This window comes from Ctenopharyngodon idella, chromosome 6 (genome assembly GCF_019924925.1).
Source record: "Ctenopharyngodon idella isolate HZGC_01 chromosome 6, HZGC01, whole genome shotgun sequence".
NCBI lineage: Eukaryota > Metazoa > Chordata > Actinopteri > Cypriniformes > Xenocyprididae > Ctenopharyngodon > Ctenopharyngodon idella.
The window spans coordinates 25,643,124-25,663,398 of record NC_067225.1 but is presented as its reverse complement, the minus strand read 5'-3'; the positions used below and the strand labels follow the sequence as shown (position 1 = coordinate 25,663,398).

The following is a 20,275-nucleotide window of genomic DNA, read 5'->3' as shown; positions in this document are numbered from 1 at the left end:
TTTTAAAAGAATCACTGAGTCTTTTTAAAAATCGAGCTGTTCGAAAGAACCGATTCGCGGGATTGAGTCGGACTTTTTGGTTGGCTCGTTCCAAGCCATCCCTCTGACTCACAGTCACATGGTGCATCCAGGAAGCAATGCGTTCAACGTTTCTGTGCAGAGGAGGATAAACAAACGCTCAGCTGTGTCAATACAAAACTAAAAGACGGGTGTTAACTGACCTCGCAGTGAAGCATCGATCCTGTAACATCTGCGAAACGGATGCAAACAAACAGGCCTGTTCGGGAGGCTGAAGGATTGTTTTTTTGAGTGCCATCACATTAACAGAATTATTCGTACACATTGAGCGTTTCTGTGCTTGATTTTCTGACAGACGGGCAAAAATGTCTGACTTTGTCATTTTATTGCTGATTCTTTTTTTGGTCATTTGTCTCATCTTAACTCTGGTGGGCTTCGTTTTTTACACCGGTCTTTTTTCTGAAGTCGTGATTCGGACTGGATCTCCTCCGGTGAAAAACATCACGATTGCATATAAGTTCAGAAAAGGATCGTACAAGGACAGCGGAGCTGCTTTTACAGAGAGCTGCAGTATCGGACCGAAGCTGTCCTCTGTCGGTGTGTTTTACGATGACCCCAGTCAGGTCTGTAGCTCACTTCTTTCTGATTCACTGATTCTTGAGGCAACTTCGCTTGCTGTGTGTTTTTAAAACAACATTTCCACTTTAAAGCGACATATGTGATGATTTGCAATGTTCTCATCACTAATTAATCATTTAATTTGATTTTTTTTTCTTTAATTTTCTACCAAATGATAACGTCACGTTATCGCTCACGACCCCTAAGCTACCTGTCATCAGGTGAAAACAACAACAACAACAACAACAAAACACCTGTCATCAGGTCCAAACTCCTCCTTTGAATAAGGCTTTCTGTAAAGAACTTGTACTTTTAATGGCGTCACTTATGGCTGTGAAAAACAAAGTACATCTATTGTAATTTACTATGAATCTATTTATTTGGCGTCTGTTTTATGTAATGTTGTTTACTAAGTCGTTTAATAATAATAATAATAATAAACACCTGTCATGGTACAGGGATGTTATAAAATGGTAATATCATGGTAATTTGAAATACTGAATGATTAATATAATGCTACTCCAAGGTTATTCAAAACTTTACAGTTGTATCACTATGGTGCATTTAATTATTTGAGGGATGTTGTTGCAGGTATTATTGTTAACTTTGCGAAACAGCTGTTTTTGAAAGTTGCTTGGCTTTCTTTGTTTTTTATTTATTAAGTCTTAATTAACATGGACACTGATTATGGTCCAAAACTTAGTAAGCTGCCTACTAAACATTTTGCTTAGTTTGGACACACAAGCTCATGAGAATAAAGCCTCAAGCATTTTATTCTAATCTTATTTTAAATATATGATTCACTTCAGTAAACATCTTAATGTTTTCAAGACTGACTCACTGAGGTGTTTCCATCTTGACTTCTTTAACATTAAACGTCTGGTCATTCCCTAACATTATGTCTCATATCTATCATTATATCCTAGTATTCAGTGTATCTAAAGAATAAATTAGCATGACATTCTGTGCATGGCTCTGAAGGTGAACATGGACCTCATGGAGGAATAATTGGAGGTTTGAGAGATGTGAGACACTCTTGATATTCATCCTCATACTCTGAGAAGAGAATGGATTGGATTTCTCCTTCTCAGCAGAAAACAAAACAACTACGCATGTATATATAAAAAAAGCAGATAATAGATCCGAACAGGACATGCTAGTAGAGCCCCTGGATGGGCGTCATTAACATTACTGCACTGATCTAAGACTGCACAGTCACCACAGCAGTTATGTATTATAAGGTTGGGCATTGAAAATGAAAGTTGAGTGCTGAGGTAACCGCTGTTTTGTTTTGTGCAACATGACAGTCATTGCCAAATGGAATCGCTGGCATGCAGAAACTGGGAACGTCCAACTGGTTCCATGTATTTAACCATACCGATGTGGTGCTAATTTGTTGTTGTTTTTTTCAGTATAACTTGGAACAGGTAGAGTTATTGCATAATATTACTTGCTTGTAGGAGCAGCATTAGCATTTGCCGATCATATTCTGTTCTGTTGTGAATGCATATTTGTTTCCTTCCTGACACAAATGCATGACCTGGGGCCTCATTTATAAAATGCACATATGATCGTATTTTATCCTAAAATCAATGGATTTCATCCCACATCAAAAGTGAGGAACAAATTTATTTATAAAAGCATAAACTGACTGCATACGTCAACTGAAGAGCATGCATTGCAACCTTTTGCACTCATATACTAGTAATTAAAATAATCCCAGCTCAATTATGAAAATGCAATCTCATTATGCATTATTAAGTTATTTTGATTAAAGATTACGAGGGCACATGCATTAAAAAATATGTGCACGGATAAATCCTTAATAAATACTGAAATATTACTTTAAAAACTAAAATTGTCAGTTTTGATTTCATGGTGACTTTAAGTATGAGTTGCCTATCCAGTTTAGACCTTATTGGACAGACACCCGGATATGTGTCATGCATCTTAGAATAGAAAAAGGAAAATATGAAACATTTTCAGTCTTATGCTTCGGCATTCAACACAGGGCCAATTGAAACTGTATGTGACTCAGACAAAATGTGAGTAATGTGGATAAAAAAAGGACAAATTATGAAGTGAATGCCAGGCTGGCAGTGTGGTGTTATAGACCGCATTCATGGCCATGATATTTGCTGAAGAAAGTTAGGAATATATTACACCATGACCACTGTCAAGAAAAAATGAATGATTTGTGAAATTAACAAAAAAATAATCATTAAGCACAATGCTATTACCATCTGGTACTTCACTCTTTTGTGGTACTGCCATAGTATTTTTTTTATTAGTGGAAAATGAGACATGGCATGAAAATTATAAATTAAATGATATGTTTCTTTTCCAGAGAGCTAGATTAATATGTTGCTTCACCCAAAATGAACATTTGTCATCATTTGCTCACCCTTATGTTGTTCTAAACCATATAATTTTCTTTCTACCATGGAAGACAAAAGGAGAAATTTAGCAGAATGTCTAAGCTGCTCTTTTCCATTCAAAGTGAATGGGGACCAGGCTACAAAAGGACAAAAAAAAAAAGCCCCTTAAAACCATTGTAAAAGTAGTTCATACAACTTGTGTGTTATATTCTAAGTCTTCTTGAAGCTAAGTGATAGCTCTATGTTAGGAAAACACAAACACTTAATCCTGCTTGACAGCTAGTCACCATTCACTTTCACATATGGAATCGAGCAGCTTGGACATCTCCTTTTGTGTTCCACAAAAGAATGAAAGTCCCTTGGCTTTCAAAAGATGTAAGGATGAGTAAATGATAATAGAATTGTCATTTTTGGGTCTGAACTCTCTGGATGTTTGCAATGGTAAATCCAATGAGGAAATGCAAAATAAAAGCTCAGCACAACATAAGGGTGTTTTCTCAGTGCTGCATAAACTGCCACGTTAGCTTACTCGACTTAAGCTGATCCCTGTGTTTCAATGGAAATTGTCAAAAGCAGGTCATGCATTTTGGAAATCAGTACTGTAGTTCCCTAACCACTAGATGGCGGTACAGTGTAAATAACGTAACTTGCAGCAAAATGGTCGAGTTCAAGCCTACATGTATGGACGTCTAAAATTTGCTGGGCTATTACTTTTAATACAGTGGCTCATCATACTTGGACACTTACACCCTCTTAAAAATGTATGAATGGCATTGTTTTAGATAACAGATATTACTATTATCTAAAACAATGGCATATGGTATTCATAAATTATTATTATTGTTATTAATAATAATAAAATATATATTTTTATATAATGTTGATCAGTTTTTATTAAATTTTTTTAAATATAATTTGAAAAGTGCAGATCTTTTCCCTTTTTTAAATGTGTTTTTTTGTTTTTGTTTTTGACACTTCTACATTTACGTTTTGGAGCCATGTGTATATAACTGTAAAAAATGATTAATTTAATTTTAACTGTAAAAGACTGTTAATTGGTTAATAGTAAGTTCCTTTACTATATACAGGGGAAACTAATAGATCTAACTTTACGTTTCAAGTAATATTCATTGATAGTTTTTAATTTTAATATATATATATATATATTAGTTTTTTGTTCTCAGTTATGTGCATTAGGGTTTTATGTTACATCTTATATTGTTGAAGAATGCTTATTGCATCATTTTAGTGGCATGTTGTGTTACCATGATGGTGTTTTGTGTTTGTGTGCATGACACTGTACCTTCTATATTAGTATTTATCTCAGCTTGTGGAAAAGTTACTTGTGATGAGCTTTGATTGGTCATGTGCTTTCTCTTTACGCCCTGGGTTATATGGTGGTTGTCAGTATATGTTAAAGGTACAAAACAGATTTTAGTAGCAGTGTGGCCTTGCTAATAGCAATAGATACTACTGTTGGATAGAGCTGCACGATTAATCTTTAAAAAAATAAAGACCGCGATTCAAACAACCACGTGATCTTATTCCTAAATGACAACGATTCGGCTATGTCTAATAAACCTTTGACAAGTATACAATCACAGCGGAACAGTCTTTATGAGTGAGTCATTGAATCATTCATTCAAACAGATTTTTTTTTTAAACAATTAATTAAAATTAAATTAATAAATTAAAATAAAATAAAAAATACATATTTTTAAATAGACTGCAGCAATTAACATTTTGTCAGAATCTCTAGTAAATTACGTTATTTTGTTTATCTGTCCGTTAAATCATGGCAGAATTGTGATGTTAATTTAAAAAAAAAATTAAAAAAAAATGTGAGCCTCACTTTATCCAGAATCGTGCAGCTCTACTGTTGGATAAAGATGTCGAGTAAGACCGTCAAACTCAGATGTTGTCTGTCAGTTGATGTAAAGAAACTGTACCTGCAAAAATTTTGTATAGCCTTCCTAAAGATCTGATATATATATATATATATATAATTTAGATATATAACAATCTGAAACTGCATTTCATGACCCCTTTAAATTGTAAAATGTATAGGTTATTCTGTTACCATTCATGCAGTTAGTGATTTTGTTCTTAGCTACATTCCACCTCAAAGCCAGATAAAGGTCTGTGATGCTGCTGGCTGCTTTCCCAGCTGTATTTAATGCATTCATGTGCAGGGGTGGCATCCGAGGGGATTCGCTGTGTTTATTGTCTTTGTATTGAGATGGTGACAGGGTTGGGGTTTTTGATTGCCACTCTCACCTTTTAGTGTCCAGCCACTGTCTCCCCTAAAGCCAATTAGCTTCAGATCTGACTATGATGGGTTGTTAGCACTCGCTGAGGTCGCTGTCCGATTTTAATTGGCATAATGCTCTGTGCTTATTAGCATGCTCAGCTCTCCCGCGAGAGGCAGGGGTTGATATGGTCTGTTTCAGAAGGTCAGCTACCAGCGGATTCAAAGTGTTCGAGCTTGACAGGATAAAATAGAGGAATATACACTTTAGTGAGGGAGATCGCTTTTGAAAGATGCTGAGAATGACTGTTCTAAGCTTGTCAGTGGCAATGGAAAACCTCTGATTTATCTTCAGCATTATCTTCTTAGTGGCTCATATTATGCACATAATTTATATATATATATATATATATATATATATATATATAGTGCAAGCAAGTCACATGCACAGCACCTTTAGAGCACAGCTGTATCATCCACAGAAGTGGTAGTAAAAATACAGTATTTCCAGTGATGGGCTGTAGCATTGCTAAAAGTAGAAAAGCTATATAGTTAAACTCACCAAGGCTGCAATTATTTGATGAAAATGACAAAACAAACAAACAAAAAACAAACAAACACAAAAACAGTAATATTGTGAAATATTATTAAAATGTAAAATAATTGTCTTCTATTTTAATAGATTTTATAGTGTACTTTATTCCTGTGAATTTTCAGCATCATTTCTCCAGTCTTCAGCGTCACATGATCCTTCAGAAATCATTCTAATATGCTGATATGGTACTTAAAAATAAATAAATTCTCATTACTATCAATGTTTAAAACAGTGCTGCTGCTTAATATTTTTTGTGAAAACCGTGGTAAATTTATTTTCATTATTTTTTTGACTGATATAAAATTCAAAAGAACAGCATTTATTTGAAATAGATTTTTTTTTTTTGTAGCATTGTGAAGTTGTTACTGTCACTTGATCAATTTAATGCATTCTTACTGAATAAAAGTATTAATTTCTTTAAAAAAATCTTTCAGGTGACACATTTTGATGAAAGATTACAGAGAACTTTTTTTTCTTTGGAATTATGTGCACTGATGAATCATGTACAGTAAGAACAGCAATGTTAAGAGAGTAAATGTGGTCATTTTTCAAGTTGAATGTTCATATGTTACAAGGCGTATGGCAATAGTTTTGAAAGCTTTAGCAGTTACAATTTTGATCTGATATAGGGAAGTTGTACAGAAACTGTTAAATCAGAAAATGTGTTATTAATTTGGTATTCTGAAGTTGCTGGTGAAGTTGTTGGTCATAGCAATTTTGGTGCTTATACCAGAAATACTGACTCAAGTGATGGTTTGTGACTCATGCAGGGTATTATGGGACAGGGAGGAACCTCAGAGGTGAGACAACTTTTGACTTTAATCCTGAAATTGTGCTGCATTTGAACTCTCAATGCTTTTTATATTTAGTCACCTTCATTAATGCCATTCAGCCTTCTGATGAACCAGCATGAAACCAGCTTATTTATAACGGTTTATAAATGGAAGAGCTTATTCTCTTCGGGTGGTTCATTCAGCCCAGGTGTCTACATACAGGGCTGATTGGAGAGGACTCTCTTCAGTTTTTATACGGCAGTCAAAGTGAATCAGTTTTTACTTCTTTGGAGCACAGGCTTGATTAACACTCCACAGAACCTCCACAAACACTGAATCAATAATGAAAGTTAATGGTAAAAGCAAAGAGCTCCCTTTTAAAACTGGCCTACTTTGTCCAAAGTTAATAAATTAAATCAGCAAATGAATAAAAACCTTTATAGCTATTTCACAGCACATCAAGTCCCTATACTCTGTTCTACACTTTCATTTTCTAAACTAAAATCACTCCGACATGGCTTTATTGTTCTCTATGCTATATTATGTTTTGTAGGTCAAAGAATTCTTCGAAGTCTAAAATTGAACTAGTCCACTCTATATACATATAATAACATGTATAATAAGTATACAGTTTCATAAATCAAGGATAAATAGAAATATACATGAAAGAGCTTTTATCACTTTATGGCATCTGGGTAGGACATGATGTACCAGTAAACTACTGTCAGCAGCATTCTACAACCCTCTCTGAGCAGTTGTGTTGCTTCTGAGCGTCTCTCAGTTCATCACCTTTGAAGCACTGCTGCTTCAGCCATCAAAGCGCAGCTTTCACTCAATTTCAAGACAATTATTTTCAAACTTCAAATCGCTTGCTGTGAGCAGCGTTCCCATTTTTATCCATAACCCGCAGGTTTTGAGGACTATGATAGTTTTATGGAATAAAGAGTTAGAGTTAGGCTGTTTATTTATAGAGTATCTGTCAGTTACTTTACTGAAGAACTGATTTGCATGTACACTACCTTTCAAAAGTTTGGGGTCAGTACAGTGTTTTACAATTTTATTGAAAGAAGCATCTAATAATGCTCACAAAGACTGTATCAGAAATACAGTAAATACAGTTTAAAATAACTGTTTACTCTTATATTTTTAAAATATAATTTATTCATGGTAATGAATTTTCAGCATCATTCAGTCACATGATCCTTCAGAAATCATTCTGATATGCTGACTTTTTTTATTATCAGTGTTGAAAACAATATTTTTGTGGCAGCCATGATAATTTTTTTTTTTGAAGGATTCTTTGATAAATATAAAGTTCAAAAGAACAGCATTTATTTGAAATAGATTTTTTTTGTAACAATGTAAAAGTTTTGTCACTTTCATACAATTTACTGCAGCCTTTGCTGGATAAAAGTATTCAAAAAATTTTTAAAATGTTGTCTGCGCCAATAGCCTTGTGGGCAGTGCATCGACACGTGGCGCGGTTGTGCTTCAGGTGACCCAAGTTCGAGTCCTGGCTTGCAGACCTTTCCTGATCTCTTCGCCCTCTCTCTCCCAGTTCACTTACTGAAACTTTTGAACAGTAGTGCGTGTCTAAAGGGTGTTTGGTGGACCCTAAACCAGCCAAATTATACAGTGTTTCCTAAAGGCCGTTTAGTCATTCTGACATGTTGTTTTGAATTCACCATCCCCTTATGAAAGGTGCTAATACATTTCTGTTTACTGAAACATTTGTTGGGCTATGAGCTGAGCTGATCCCTCATGTTCAGCTTTTTTGTACATTATTATCTCTTGTTTACCCTTCTGAAGATGCAGTAATACAGACCAGGGGAATAAATGCTTTTTATGAGGAAAAAATACAAAAGGAGGGGTAAATGCTTTCTCCAGAATGGCTTTTTGTTGTCTCAGGGCACTGGTTTAAAGTTTAGGGATTAAGACCTTATCTTAGATGGCATTAAAAGGAAGGCTGTCTTCACATTTATAGGCATTATACAGTGCTGCTGAACCTTCGTATTAAAGGGTTAGTTCACCCAAAAATGAAAATAATGTCATTTATTACTCACCCTCATGCCGTTCCACACCCGTAAGACCTTCGTTAATCTTCGGAACACAAATTAAGATATTATGTGTTGAAACTGCGTCAGGAAATCGGCCATCACTATATAAGTCGTTATTTTGTTTTTTTTGGCGCACCAAAAATATTCTCATCACTTTATAATATTAATATTGAACCACTGTACTCACATGAACTGATTTAAATATGTTTTTAAGACATTAATGGATCTTGAGAGAGGAAATGTCATTGCTGGCTATGGAGGCCTCACTGAGCCATTGGATTTCAACAAAAATATCTTAATTTGTGTTCCGAAGATTAACGAAGGTCTTACGGGTGTGGAACGGCATGAGGGTGAGTAATTAATGACATTATTTTCATTTTTGGGTGAACTAACCCTTTAACATGTCGAAAAGAGCTGACCTGCTGACATTGCTGTTCACATGAGAAAAGGAAATTAAACAATCATGAGTGTTTTGTCCAGCTACTAGCAAAATGTCCTACATACTTGACTTTTGAATGCCAGTCGCGCTCCTCTGCCTTTTTTAATTAGACTGATGGCGTGAATGTTGCCTTGAGCTGGGAGTTATGATTAGTTATAGCCTGGTTGCGAGAGCAGCACATGACTGATGGACAGTCATTGTGGTTCCAGGCGCTTCAGTTTAGCAGTGTCAGTCAGCTAATGAAGCTGGAATCGAGTGCATGTAAGGTGGACCTCACATTTCTTCTCTGATTTATGTCTAAAGCTGATGTTAGCCATCTTTAAATGATAAACTGAGCTATCCATCAACTTAATCTGAAGCATACATTATTAAGAATCAAATGAATCAAATGGTTTTCCTAAACGCTGATGGTTTTGACTTGCAGTGCAGGTTTTCGGGTTGTCCGCTAAATACAAATACCAATGCTTTGCTCTTGTGACCCTTTTCCATGCCAACTCAAATATTATCACAGGCTTTCCAAACTTTTTTTTTTTGCATACTCTATTTTCTGCCCCATTAATTCTGTCCAAATTGGTCCCTACCCAACACATCACCTACGCTTCCCCAGAAATGATACGCCATCAGTTTCAATTTCATTCAGCATGGGAGCCTATGTAAAATTTGAGGGCATTCAGGGCAGCTAATCATCTTGAGGAAATGGCAGGTTATGCATATTCATGATGCAGTGCACACGACACAGCAATATTTACTTTTATAAAATTTTTAATATATTAAAATATATAAAATGTTATTTAGGGACTTGCATGAACTGTTTTCCGTGATGACTTGAATCAAAATTTAAAATTGACTCAGTGACAATAGACTTGATTTACAGAAAATAACTGAACTAACCACACATTTTTTGCAGTTCATCTCCATGTTTTAGAAACATCATGTAATGCAAGCCCCGGAAGGCCTTTTTTCAAGCTTTTTTGAAAAACATTAGCTCAAGGCTTGTTCACAAGTGTGTCATTGCTATTATTCTTTAATGTATGCAGGCTTGCTGTAAACTTAATGTTAAATGTGCTGGTTGCTGCTTGTTGACCTGAATAGTGTTTTACTTGTCGTTTTGCATACAGCCTGCTTTTGCTTGGCTGTTTATCTGCAGTCGAATCACAGAATGCTCCCTCCTGTAAGTTAAGTTGATATTTTGAAGATTGATATATCGTTTTAAGCCTAATTAAAATTTGTAAAGACAAACTGCATTTTATTTTATCTGTCCTGAATTATATTATACCTGCAGCTCCTCTAGGTGGCCAGCAGAGGTCTCCCTAATGCTTATTCAGGATTTCAATGTACTTCAATGTACCTGTGTCATATTTCCTTTCCACTACCTGATTTGTTTTATTTTATTGTTTTGATTTTGCTTTTAAGATTGTGTTGTTGTGCTTTGATCTTCTGTCAGCTCTGTTACGTTGCAGAAACTCTCAGTTTGAGAACACAGTGTGAGCCTATATTGCAATTACATTGATGCATTACTGTTTGCTGCTTATGCATGTGGTGTAAAACAGGCCTTGCTAATTATATTGAAATTTTAGAGAGTAGGACACATGTAGGACTTCTGTAGAACTTGCCCATGTCAGCTAGTTTACTTTACACAAATAAATCATAAAAAAAATAAATTCAGAGTTAGACTGTAGAGTTCTTCTCTGCCAGATACTGTCCTGATCTTCTCTGAAGTAAACTCTGTGAACCTTTTAGCAATCACACACCTTACAGGTTTCAAGAACATTTCACAGGAGGTCTCCAAGAGGAGCGTTGCTCTCTGTATGAAACAAGGCTGTATATATGATTAAATATAATGAGGAGATGAGGTTTGTAGCAAGTGTAGAGCTCTATCAGGTTAAATTGAGGACGGTTCCATACTGAGTAGCACCATGAAAACCCTACATATCAAACCACAGGTAATGAATAAACCCAGGAAACTCACTATCTGTTTCATTCATATGGCTTTGTAGCCTCAAAACCAGCTGGCAGCAGCATTGTGAGGCCCTAAGATATGGAGAAACTGTAAAAGCTCAAAAAGTAGAGCATGTTGCTAGCATGAACTAATAAAATGTATATAATACCTTGAGAGCAATGTGTGTTTGTTTCACAAAAAGTTTTAGTTATGTGGTTTACACGTAACTCCAGATATCAGCCTGAGCTGCTTCAGTGTAGCCAATCCCCCAGCCAAGTGTGTGAATTTTGGAGCGTAGTCTGATGATTCACTGTCTGTGAATTATTTATCATTGTCTAAATGATCTGGTGCTGCTAATTTTTGCTAAATCTAGTTGATTTTGCATCTGGTTTGCAGCCTCCAATATGAAGTAGGCAGATGCCTGTTGAATTTTCATGAGTCGCCTCTTGAGCCAAGGCTGAGCCGCCTCGCTCTCTACAATTATGCAGATCTGAGCACCTAAGGGACTCCTGGGGTATGCTGAGAGCTTTTGCCATTTCTCCGCCAACCCTTAAAAAAAAGCAACACTCTCCCCGACATGCACGCTCCGTAAACCGCGTGTTAGCCGTGAGCAATGCCGAACTTGGCTGGGCGGGAATTCCCAGAAGTCCTAGCCCCAGGAGGATGGAGCAGAGGGAGAGGATAAGGGTTGGGAAAGATGAGAGGAGTAAATCCTTGTTACATGTCTGCTAATAAAGAATTACCACCTTTTTATTGTTGCAGAGGCTTCATCTGTCAAAAAACGATGGCCCTTGCAAAGCTGAGCAGAGAATTGCTTTTGAAAATTGCTTTTCCCTGCAGCGGGCCTCTGGAGGGAATACCGAGAAGAAGCCGAGCAAATGACAATGTACTGCGTTTTAGTGGCCATCTTGGATTCCCGAGAGCAAAGAGTGCATTCGAAGACCGTTTCCTACATCATCCAGTTCACATCATGAGTATTCTAAGCATTCAGGGGATGAAGGAAGAAGATCCGTTTGTAAATGTGGCTGCAGTGCCATTTTTAGCCTGGCTGTTTCAGTGTGCAGTCGTAGAGAAGCGCAGTGACCCCTGAATGCGAAGATGCACAACATCCATGTGATCGCCACAACAACTCGAGAACCAATTACGCTGTAAAAGAAGGCCTTATCGCCTACCATTAGTGTGCATAGTCAAATCTGGGGTGACTGCCAGGAACGCTGATTCGCTAAATTCGCTTCCTTTTCATGGACGTCTGTAGACCAAATCTTCTTGTTAATCTTTGATTGGCAGTGTGAAGATTAGTTGGTTTGTTTGAGAGCACTTGTGGTTATTATTTGAATTGGGACTGCATTTTCTTGTTCGTCCACATCGGTTGGGTGAATTATTTGACATAAACAGACAAACAACAAGTGAAAGGAAGTCTATGTGTAGGCCTTCTTGCTCCTAGTAATTGCCTGTTGTCTCTTGGGTGCGCTGTCTGGAGAACTGCCTGAAATTCCCACTTTATTTGCTGACAGTTGTGTAGGACAGCAGCAATGGAGAGAGTTCTGAATACCATCATTAGTCCCCGGCTGGAGAAACAAGCTCTTCGTGCTGGGAAGAGGGACAAAATGCACACAGAGAAAAGAAGTATTGCAGTGTAGAGAGATAAGTGAGTCAAAGAATGGAGGTGGAAAAGAAAGACAAACCAGGAAACAGAAAAAAAAATAGGCTTAAGAAAAGGATGTAGATACGTTTAGCATGATGTCGGTTCCTGTCGCTGCTGTCAACCTGTTGAGAAGATCATTTTATCGTTGCCTGACAGCACTGACGTGTAGCATTCAATCTAAATTACGGATGTTAACTATACATATTGAATCATTCACTGTGGTGGGCGAACACATGCTAGATAATTAGAGATGACAATTTTATAAATGCCTTAATTGGTTTGTCATTAATGTTTTATTGGATTTCTAGCTCCACTGCACATGTGATTGTGAGGAGGTGTTAGTCCTACCATGAGACTTAAACCTCTTGGTTGTTTTATAATGTTAACAAAGGCGGTTATAGCTTGTTGTAGATAGCACTGTGAGACATTGCAAGACACTACTTACTTAGCCAGTAAGAAACCATCTGACCAACCACAGACTGCTGTGCTTAACATGCATTTTGAGGCGGTCTTATATAAGACTTGATTGAAACCACAATAATATTGTGGGGCGGAAAAAGCTGTATATATATATATATATATATATATATATATATATATATATATATATATATATATATATATACGTTACATTGTTCAAAAGTGTCAATAAAGACACTTAAATAATGTTACAACGATTTCTATTTCAAGTAAATGCTGTTATTTTGAACTTTCTGTTCCTCAGCTAATCCTGAAACAAATATATCACGGTTTCCACAAAATGTTGATGTTCTTGAATGTTCTTGAGCACCAAATCAGCATATTAGAATGATTTCTGAAGGATCATGTGACACTGAAGACTGGAGTAATAATGCTGAAAATTCAGCTTGACCATCACAGGAATAACTTACATTTTAAAATATATTCAAATAGAAAACAGTCATTTTAAATTGTAATAATATTTCACAATATTTCTGTTTTTACTGTATTTTTAATCAAATGAATGCAGCTGAGCATAAGAGACTTTTTTCAAAAACATTAAAACAACCCAAATTTTTGAACAGTATGTGAACAGTTTTGTTTGGGTACTTGCCTCAGTATTATGAATGTATCTATTTTTTGTATTTAAGTATTTTTTATGTATTATTCTTTGCAGGTGCAATATTCAGCACAATCTGATGTAATCTGTCTCTCTTTGTTTCAGACTCAAGCAGATCAGTGTCGGTATGTAGTGGGCAGTATACTGTGTGAAAATGAAGAAAAACCTGATGAAGAGCTACAGCGTCTGTATGAGAAATTCGGCTACAAAGTCATCTCCTTCCCAGAAGTCACCTGTGCCGTAACTTCATCGTTTCCGAACAGATGCACACTGTCTCCCGTCTGCGGCGCTTATAGAGTCTACCCTGAACTACAACAGTATATAAAGGTAACAATCATGCTTATTTCTACATTTGACTCATATTGATAATTACTAACAATGAATATCTTATATTACTTATATTACTTATATTAGAATCTGTCTATCTATCTATCTATCTATCTATCACTTTAGCTTATGATAATATACCACTAAATTGTACGTTACCTGGCCGAACTTCAAATGGTCAGAGTGCAGTGCTCTTCTTTATTTATTGTAATTTTCATGGTGCTTTACACACCTCACATCACTAGTGGTCAATATCTGGCACATCTAATGGAGCACAACATGTGGAATGTATAGCGGGGAACAATCGTGTAAATGGGGAGAAACGGCCTTAACAACTTCTGAATGGACAGATAACTGGATAGAGAGATGGTAAAGAGGCCGTTAATGAGGTCAGTTTGAGCTTGCTGGTTGGCGTCTAACAGCATGAGTTCAGTGCGGTTCAGTGCTGTGAGATAATGTGATGGATGATGCGCTACTTACCATTTGTGAACCATAATGACATGTGAAACTTGAGGTGTTATTTGTATAGATGTCACTTTTTTAGTGCTAATGCTTTTCTTGTGCTCTATATGTACACTAGCAACCAGCTAGCAATGGCAACCATCTACAACACCTTTGCATTTGTGGTGGCTATGTATATTGGGTAACCAACATGGAATGCACAACCATAATTGGCATCCTAGTGGCTCGCAATATTGGCATGACAATCTGTCCTAGTTGTAGTGCTGTGCGCAGGGCAGTCTCATACAGTTACAAAGCAGTCTGTACCAGATGCTCACTTATTTCACTATATGAAAATGAATTTAGTGTACTTGCTATCCTTGAACACAAGGAATTTCTGTAGTTAATGTGTCAGCATGGCTCCAGACTATGACTAAAATAAACATAAAATAAACCAAATAAATATTTGTGATAATTAATAATGTAGTTGCTGTCTGGAGAACTTTGTATCCATATGCGCTTTTGTCAGATTCAAACTGCTTACTGCCCAGCGACTTTGAGTCAGTCGATTCATTCATGACTCATTCAGGGCTGCGTTTCCCAAAAGCATTGCAAGCCAAGGTAGATCATATAGACCATAGGTGCCAATAGTTTTTATCATATACTTAGGCTTACAGTGCTTTTGGTAAATGCAATCCAGAGCCATTACTGAGTTCACAATGACTATCTCATGAGTAATTTTTTTCTTTGTGATTCAAAAATATATACTTAGGTTTTCACGAGACTTCTGTCTGACGACAAGTGGAATGAGAATTTTAGACATTTATGACACTATATTCAAAAATAACAGCAGCTCATTCCATGTGCTATACTTTATTATTCAATTTCTACGTCATCACACACACAGAACCTTCCAGTTTTAGGTTTTTTAATCCGATCAAGTGTTCACATGTAAACACTCGATCGGATTGAAAACCTAAACATGTAATACATGTCCTATTGAACGGATTAGAAAAGGTTTAAACCACAACAACCCCTTACAATCCGGATGAAATTTCAACCGGATTTGGCCAATTCATTCCGATTGGCTTGGTTACATGTGACTATTTTTTTCTGGCTGTGCTACTAGTCCAATTACAATCGGATTATTAGGGTCCATGTAAATGTAGCTACTGTTATAATATTTTTGCTATCATATAATATTATTATAAAATATATAATTAATGTAAACTACTTTATATATATATTATTCAGACTGTGGTCTCAAAAACCTATTTTTAAAAAGGGATTGACTATAAACACAATTTAGCTATATAGGTCTCAGTCCATTTTCTTGAAAATGGCTAAAACTATGACGTAAGAACAGTGAAAGCATGCATTCACTTGTTGACCTGTTACTTCCATTCTCACACTTTTCTTTTGCTTACCTTCCTTCTTTAATTCACTCACACACACAGACACACACACACACCTTTTGTAACTTGGCTTGCCTGACAGCTTGTTAAGAGTAGTGCAATAGCTACATGAGCAGTGCTCTGTAGGAGTCAGCACAAGATGTATGTTGCATTACGAGACTGTGTGTATGAGTTTTGTAATGTGATGTATGTGGAGTGGCAGAGTGTACAAAGACGGTACTGAGCAGATGAATAATGGAGAGACATTCACAAATGCACGTGTGTGTAGGCAGGGACATGTCTTTACAATGATTTATTGAATAGGGTCTGGCAGAAGTTCAGACTGGCGTTTTCTTTATTATGGAACTGAAGTAAGACTTCCTGCAAAGACCTCTGTACACCCACCACTACCACATAGCGCATGTACCACACTTCAACGACAAACCAGATATTACATGTAAGTCACCAAGGAGCCTGATATATGTGTCTAGAGCATTTGCTCATCTGTAATACATTGCGATTGGATTATTTTATTCAGTTTATTTCCTCATATTTTATCTATACTAAGAGCATTGATGCATTGCTACTATCAGGCTTGTTTCTTCTCATCAGATTTTTGTCAACAGTATGTTTTAATTAAAATTGCTAACAGTTCAATTATCATTAGGACGTTTCTCGTCTTTGAAATGTTTCATGAGTAATTTTGGGACAAAATTAACACTTAAATATACCTACATATATTTTTACTAATACATTGTAGTACATTAAAAATGTAACATATTATGGTCGTCCGTGGACATTTTTGGATATTACAAATGAATGATTAAATCTGCATTTTTTTTTAACTGATTCAGTTTGTACTGATTCGCTCATGTAAATTAACTAAACTAGAGGTCTGTGCAGGATGGATTTTTTTAATCCCGCTCCCACAAGATTCTGTCCCACTCTCTCAAATAGTGTTATTATTTTGTCCCGCTCCTGCCCATAACTTTCACATTTTGTCCCAGTGCTGCAAAAGCCCACGGGAAAAGGTCTACGGGGATTTTTCAGTCTCGGTCCGGTTGGATTCTGTCTCGTTCTGGCTTTTTAAAAACAGTAACAAAAACTAATGATACTAATATAACACTTTAGCCTGAGCCTTTAAATCATTAATTTTTTGTTGCACAATAGACAAGTTATACAAATAAAATTCTGTACCTTAAAATCATTAAAAAACGTTAAAAAGTCTTTTTAGATAATTATATTTTGCTGCAGTCCCAGAAGTCATCACACAAGATTTTGCACACATATCAGTATTTTCCAGCCTGCACCTGCACTCAGCAATAAAAATTTCTCCCTCACCGCACTCGGACCTCTACTCCAGCAACGTATTTTGCTACTAAGTTTAAATCAGAGATGACCAAATAAAAAGCTAATCAAAATCACTGCAATACTCACAATGTTTCTTATTATATATCGTGAAGCCATTGTGAATATTCAGTGTATCACCCAGCACTTGCTTGCGTCTGTGGAGCGGACATGTGTTGGGAATGGCTTCTGTTGGTTCTCTGCCGAGCGTGGCAGTTGGCACGAGGCGTGTGGTCTGTTATGGCACGGGTTAAACACTGAACTGTTTCTCTGCCAACCCTAGATATCCCTTTTTATCTTCTCCATTGACAAATCTTTTTTCTTTATTCCTCTCCCACACATCTCTCCATCTTTGTATTGGTCCCTCAGTTGTATTTTTTTGTATCGTTCTTCATTGGGCAGATATATCACTTGTCCACCCTCTATCGATAGCAGACTCGGACACATTCTTCTCAATCTGCTGAGAGGCTGAGCCTTTGCTGAAGATGATAAACACATACACACACACACACGGACCATCTGTTAGACAGCGAGAGGGCAGAATCTCCTGCACCCACACAGGAGTTCACTCCTAAGAAACAGCGTACACAGAGTATGTGGGCAGTCCCATTACACCGTAACAGTGATTTCAAGCTGTGAGTGTGTGTGTTGGAGTGCATGCCGACGCGTGAGCGAGCCGTGTTGATCCAGCAGACTGCTGGCTGTCAGAGGATTGACTAAGCGCATTAAAAGAGGTGATTTTTAAAAAGTAAGGGTTGAATAAAGGGCAAGATGAACTACATTAGAGGGATTTGCCTGAACCCGTACAGTATTCCCATAACGCACTTTTGTCTCAGTGCTAGAGTCTTGTCCAAACTCAAAACACAAAGTTTTAATCCAATTAACAGCATCCCACTTATCCGCTCAACTTCATGTATAAAGGCCCACTGAAGTGCCTTGGAACGTGCAGCATTATTCAATGTGATGACGTAATTTCGACTAAAACAGGAAGACAGGGCGGGACATATCGAACAGCCCCTCCCCTTTTTAAAAATAGCCAATAGCGGTATGTTTATATCTCAGCTCAGCCAGAGCCGTTGAGTTTCAGTCATATCTGATATGAATGCTTTTGTTTAGTACAAAAATGTGTTATTTGTAAAGTTGTCTACATCATCCTTTAGGCTGCAGAACTACTTAGGTGGATGAACGGCTAGTAATGCATTATAGATGTAATAGAGCACAACTGCCCACTTTTCAGCAACCTTGGTTCAGGGAGTATTTTCCCATTTATTTATTTTTTCCATAGGCATTACAAAAAATGATTCAGGCAAGACTTTTAAGTAATAAACCAAAACATGAGATGAATCACAACTCTCTAAACTTGGATTTGAAGTCGAAAAGATCTTAAATCATAAAAAAAAAGACGAGACTGTGGCTTAGTGTTTATTACGAGGCAGTAAACTACTCAATTTAAATGATTTAATCTAATTAAAAACTATTGACCGTCATTAATATTAAATTATATACAAATGTATATGATCATTCACAGTTCTTTTGATGCAATTCTTGTTTCCATGGTAACAGTGACTTCACTGCCTGGCGAATCTATCTTCAAGATTATGGGTAGTGAGGTTCTTCCCTGGGAATTGGTCTGTCTTGAAAAGTTTATACCTTAACGTTAAAAATGTCCTTCTCTATTGAGAAAATTAATGACATTTTTCTTCTGTAACCCGTGGCGCTCTGTTACTCTTTTACTCCAAATAAACAGTCCTTTGCCGATTGTTATATCACATCACTTTCTGGTATACTAAAAATCTAACAGGTTTTACTGGCTTTACATTGTCAAAAATTGGCTATAACTGCACAGACAAGGTTTGTACGTGTTGTATCTCACTAGTGGCTACACTATTGAAACAGCTTGATTTTTATCATTTATTTCAATGCAATGCCATGCCCCATTGACTTTCATTATAAGTCTATTATACTATTTTGTTTGTGTTTTTGGACTGAGAGGACATTTCTATGCATACTCATGCAGTTATCCTTTTACTTTGATACAGATTATTTAACTTGTTTCATCAAGATTTTGAGATAATCAGTATGTATGATATATTCCCGTGTTATTAATTGCAAGAAATCAATTTGACTCCGCCCACATTGGCAGTTACCTGAACAACACACTGATTCTGTTTTCCTCTGGTCCAATCAGCTCATGAATAATGCAGCTCTGTCCCTCCCTATCCTCTTTGATGTTATTATTTGTTAAATTAAACATGGAAAATTGGTTGTGGTTGTACACGGCATCCATATTTAATGAGCTTTCCACTGTGTGGGCAGCTGGCAGAGAAGCAGTAAATCTGAGGGGCAAAAAATGAATCTGATAAAAAGATGAATGGAATCAAGAATATGGTGATAAGTGAGACTTTTAGTAAATGGCTACTTCATGGCTTTTATAAACCTAAACATTTTATATACATACTATGATAATAATTCCTGTGGAGTTCTTCTAATTGGGGAATATCTTGTTGCTAATGATAGGACCCCATCTGGAAGTTAATAATGCATTTTATTTTAGAAGGGTTTTACCCCATCTAGTGATTTCATGTTATCAGTATATGAACTGGAGCTTGTTGTAACACAGTCTATAGTATGTCTATAGAGAGGAAGAGAGAGGAGATAGAGGTAGAAGGAGGGATGGAAACTGACCACAGGCTCCCCTTTTATGCTGTATGTGCCCCTCTAGAGGAAGTGTGTGTGGGAGGGCTGGCAGACAGGCTGTTTTGAGCTGTTTGATCCTCACAGGTAGCCCTACATCTTTAATGAGACCCTATCAACCCTCCCCCCCATCTCACTCACTTTCTTTACCTTCCCCTGGCCTTTCTTTGGGCCTATTCACACCTGCTCTTGGCATCTGTTTTGGGCATCTGAAAAATTTGGAAGTTCAAAAGTTTGGAGTTGGTAAGGTTATTTATTTATTTATTTATTTATTATGTTTTTGA

At 36.6% G+C, this 20,275-nt stretch overlaps 1 protein-coding gene across 1 annotated transcript in view; it reads left to right on the top strand.

The window, feature by feature from the left end:
- The first annotated feature begins 110 nt into the window (after window positions 1-110).
- The window catches only part of tex264a (testis expressed 264, ER-phagy receptor a), a 69,155-nt gene continuing 48,990 nt past the window's right edge, over window positions 111-20,275 (top strand). Inside the window, exons 1-2 of the mRNA XM_051897943.1 lie at window positions 111-641; window positions 13,894-14,115. Coding sequence (XP_051753903.1) covers window positions 384-641; window positions 13,894-14,115 — 480 coding nt within the window. The 5' untranslated portion in view covers window positions 111-383. The remainder of the gene's footprint in view (window positions 642-13,893; window positions 14,116-20,275) is intronic.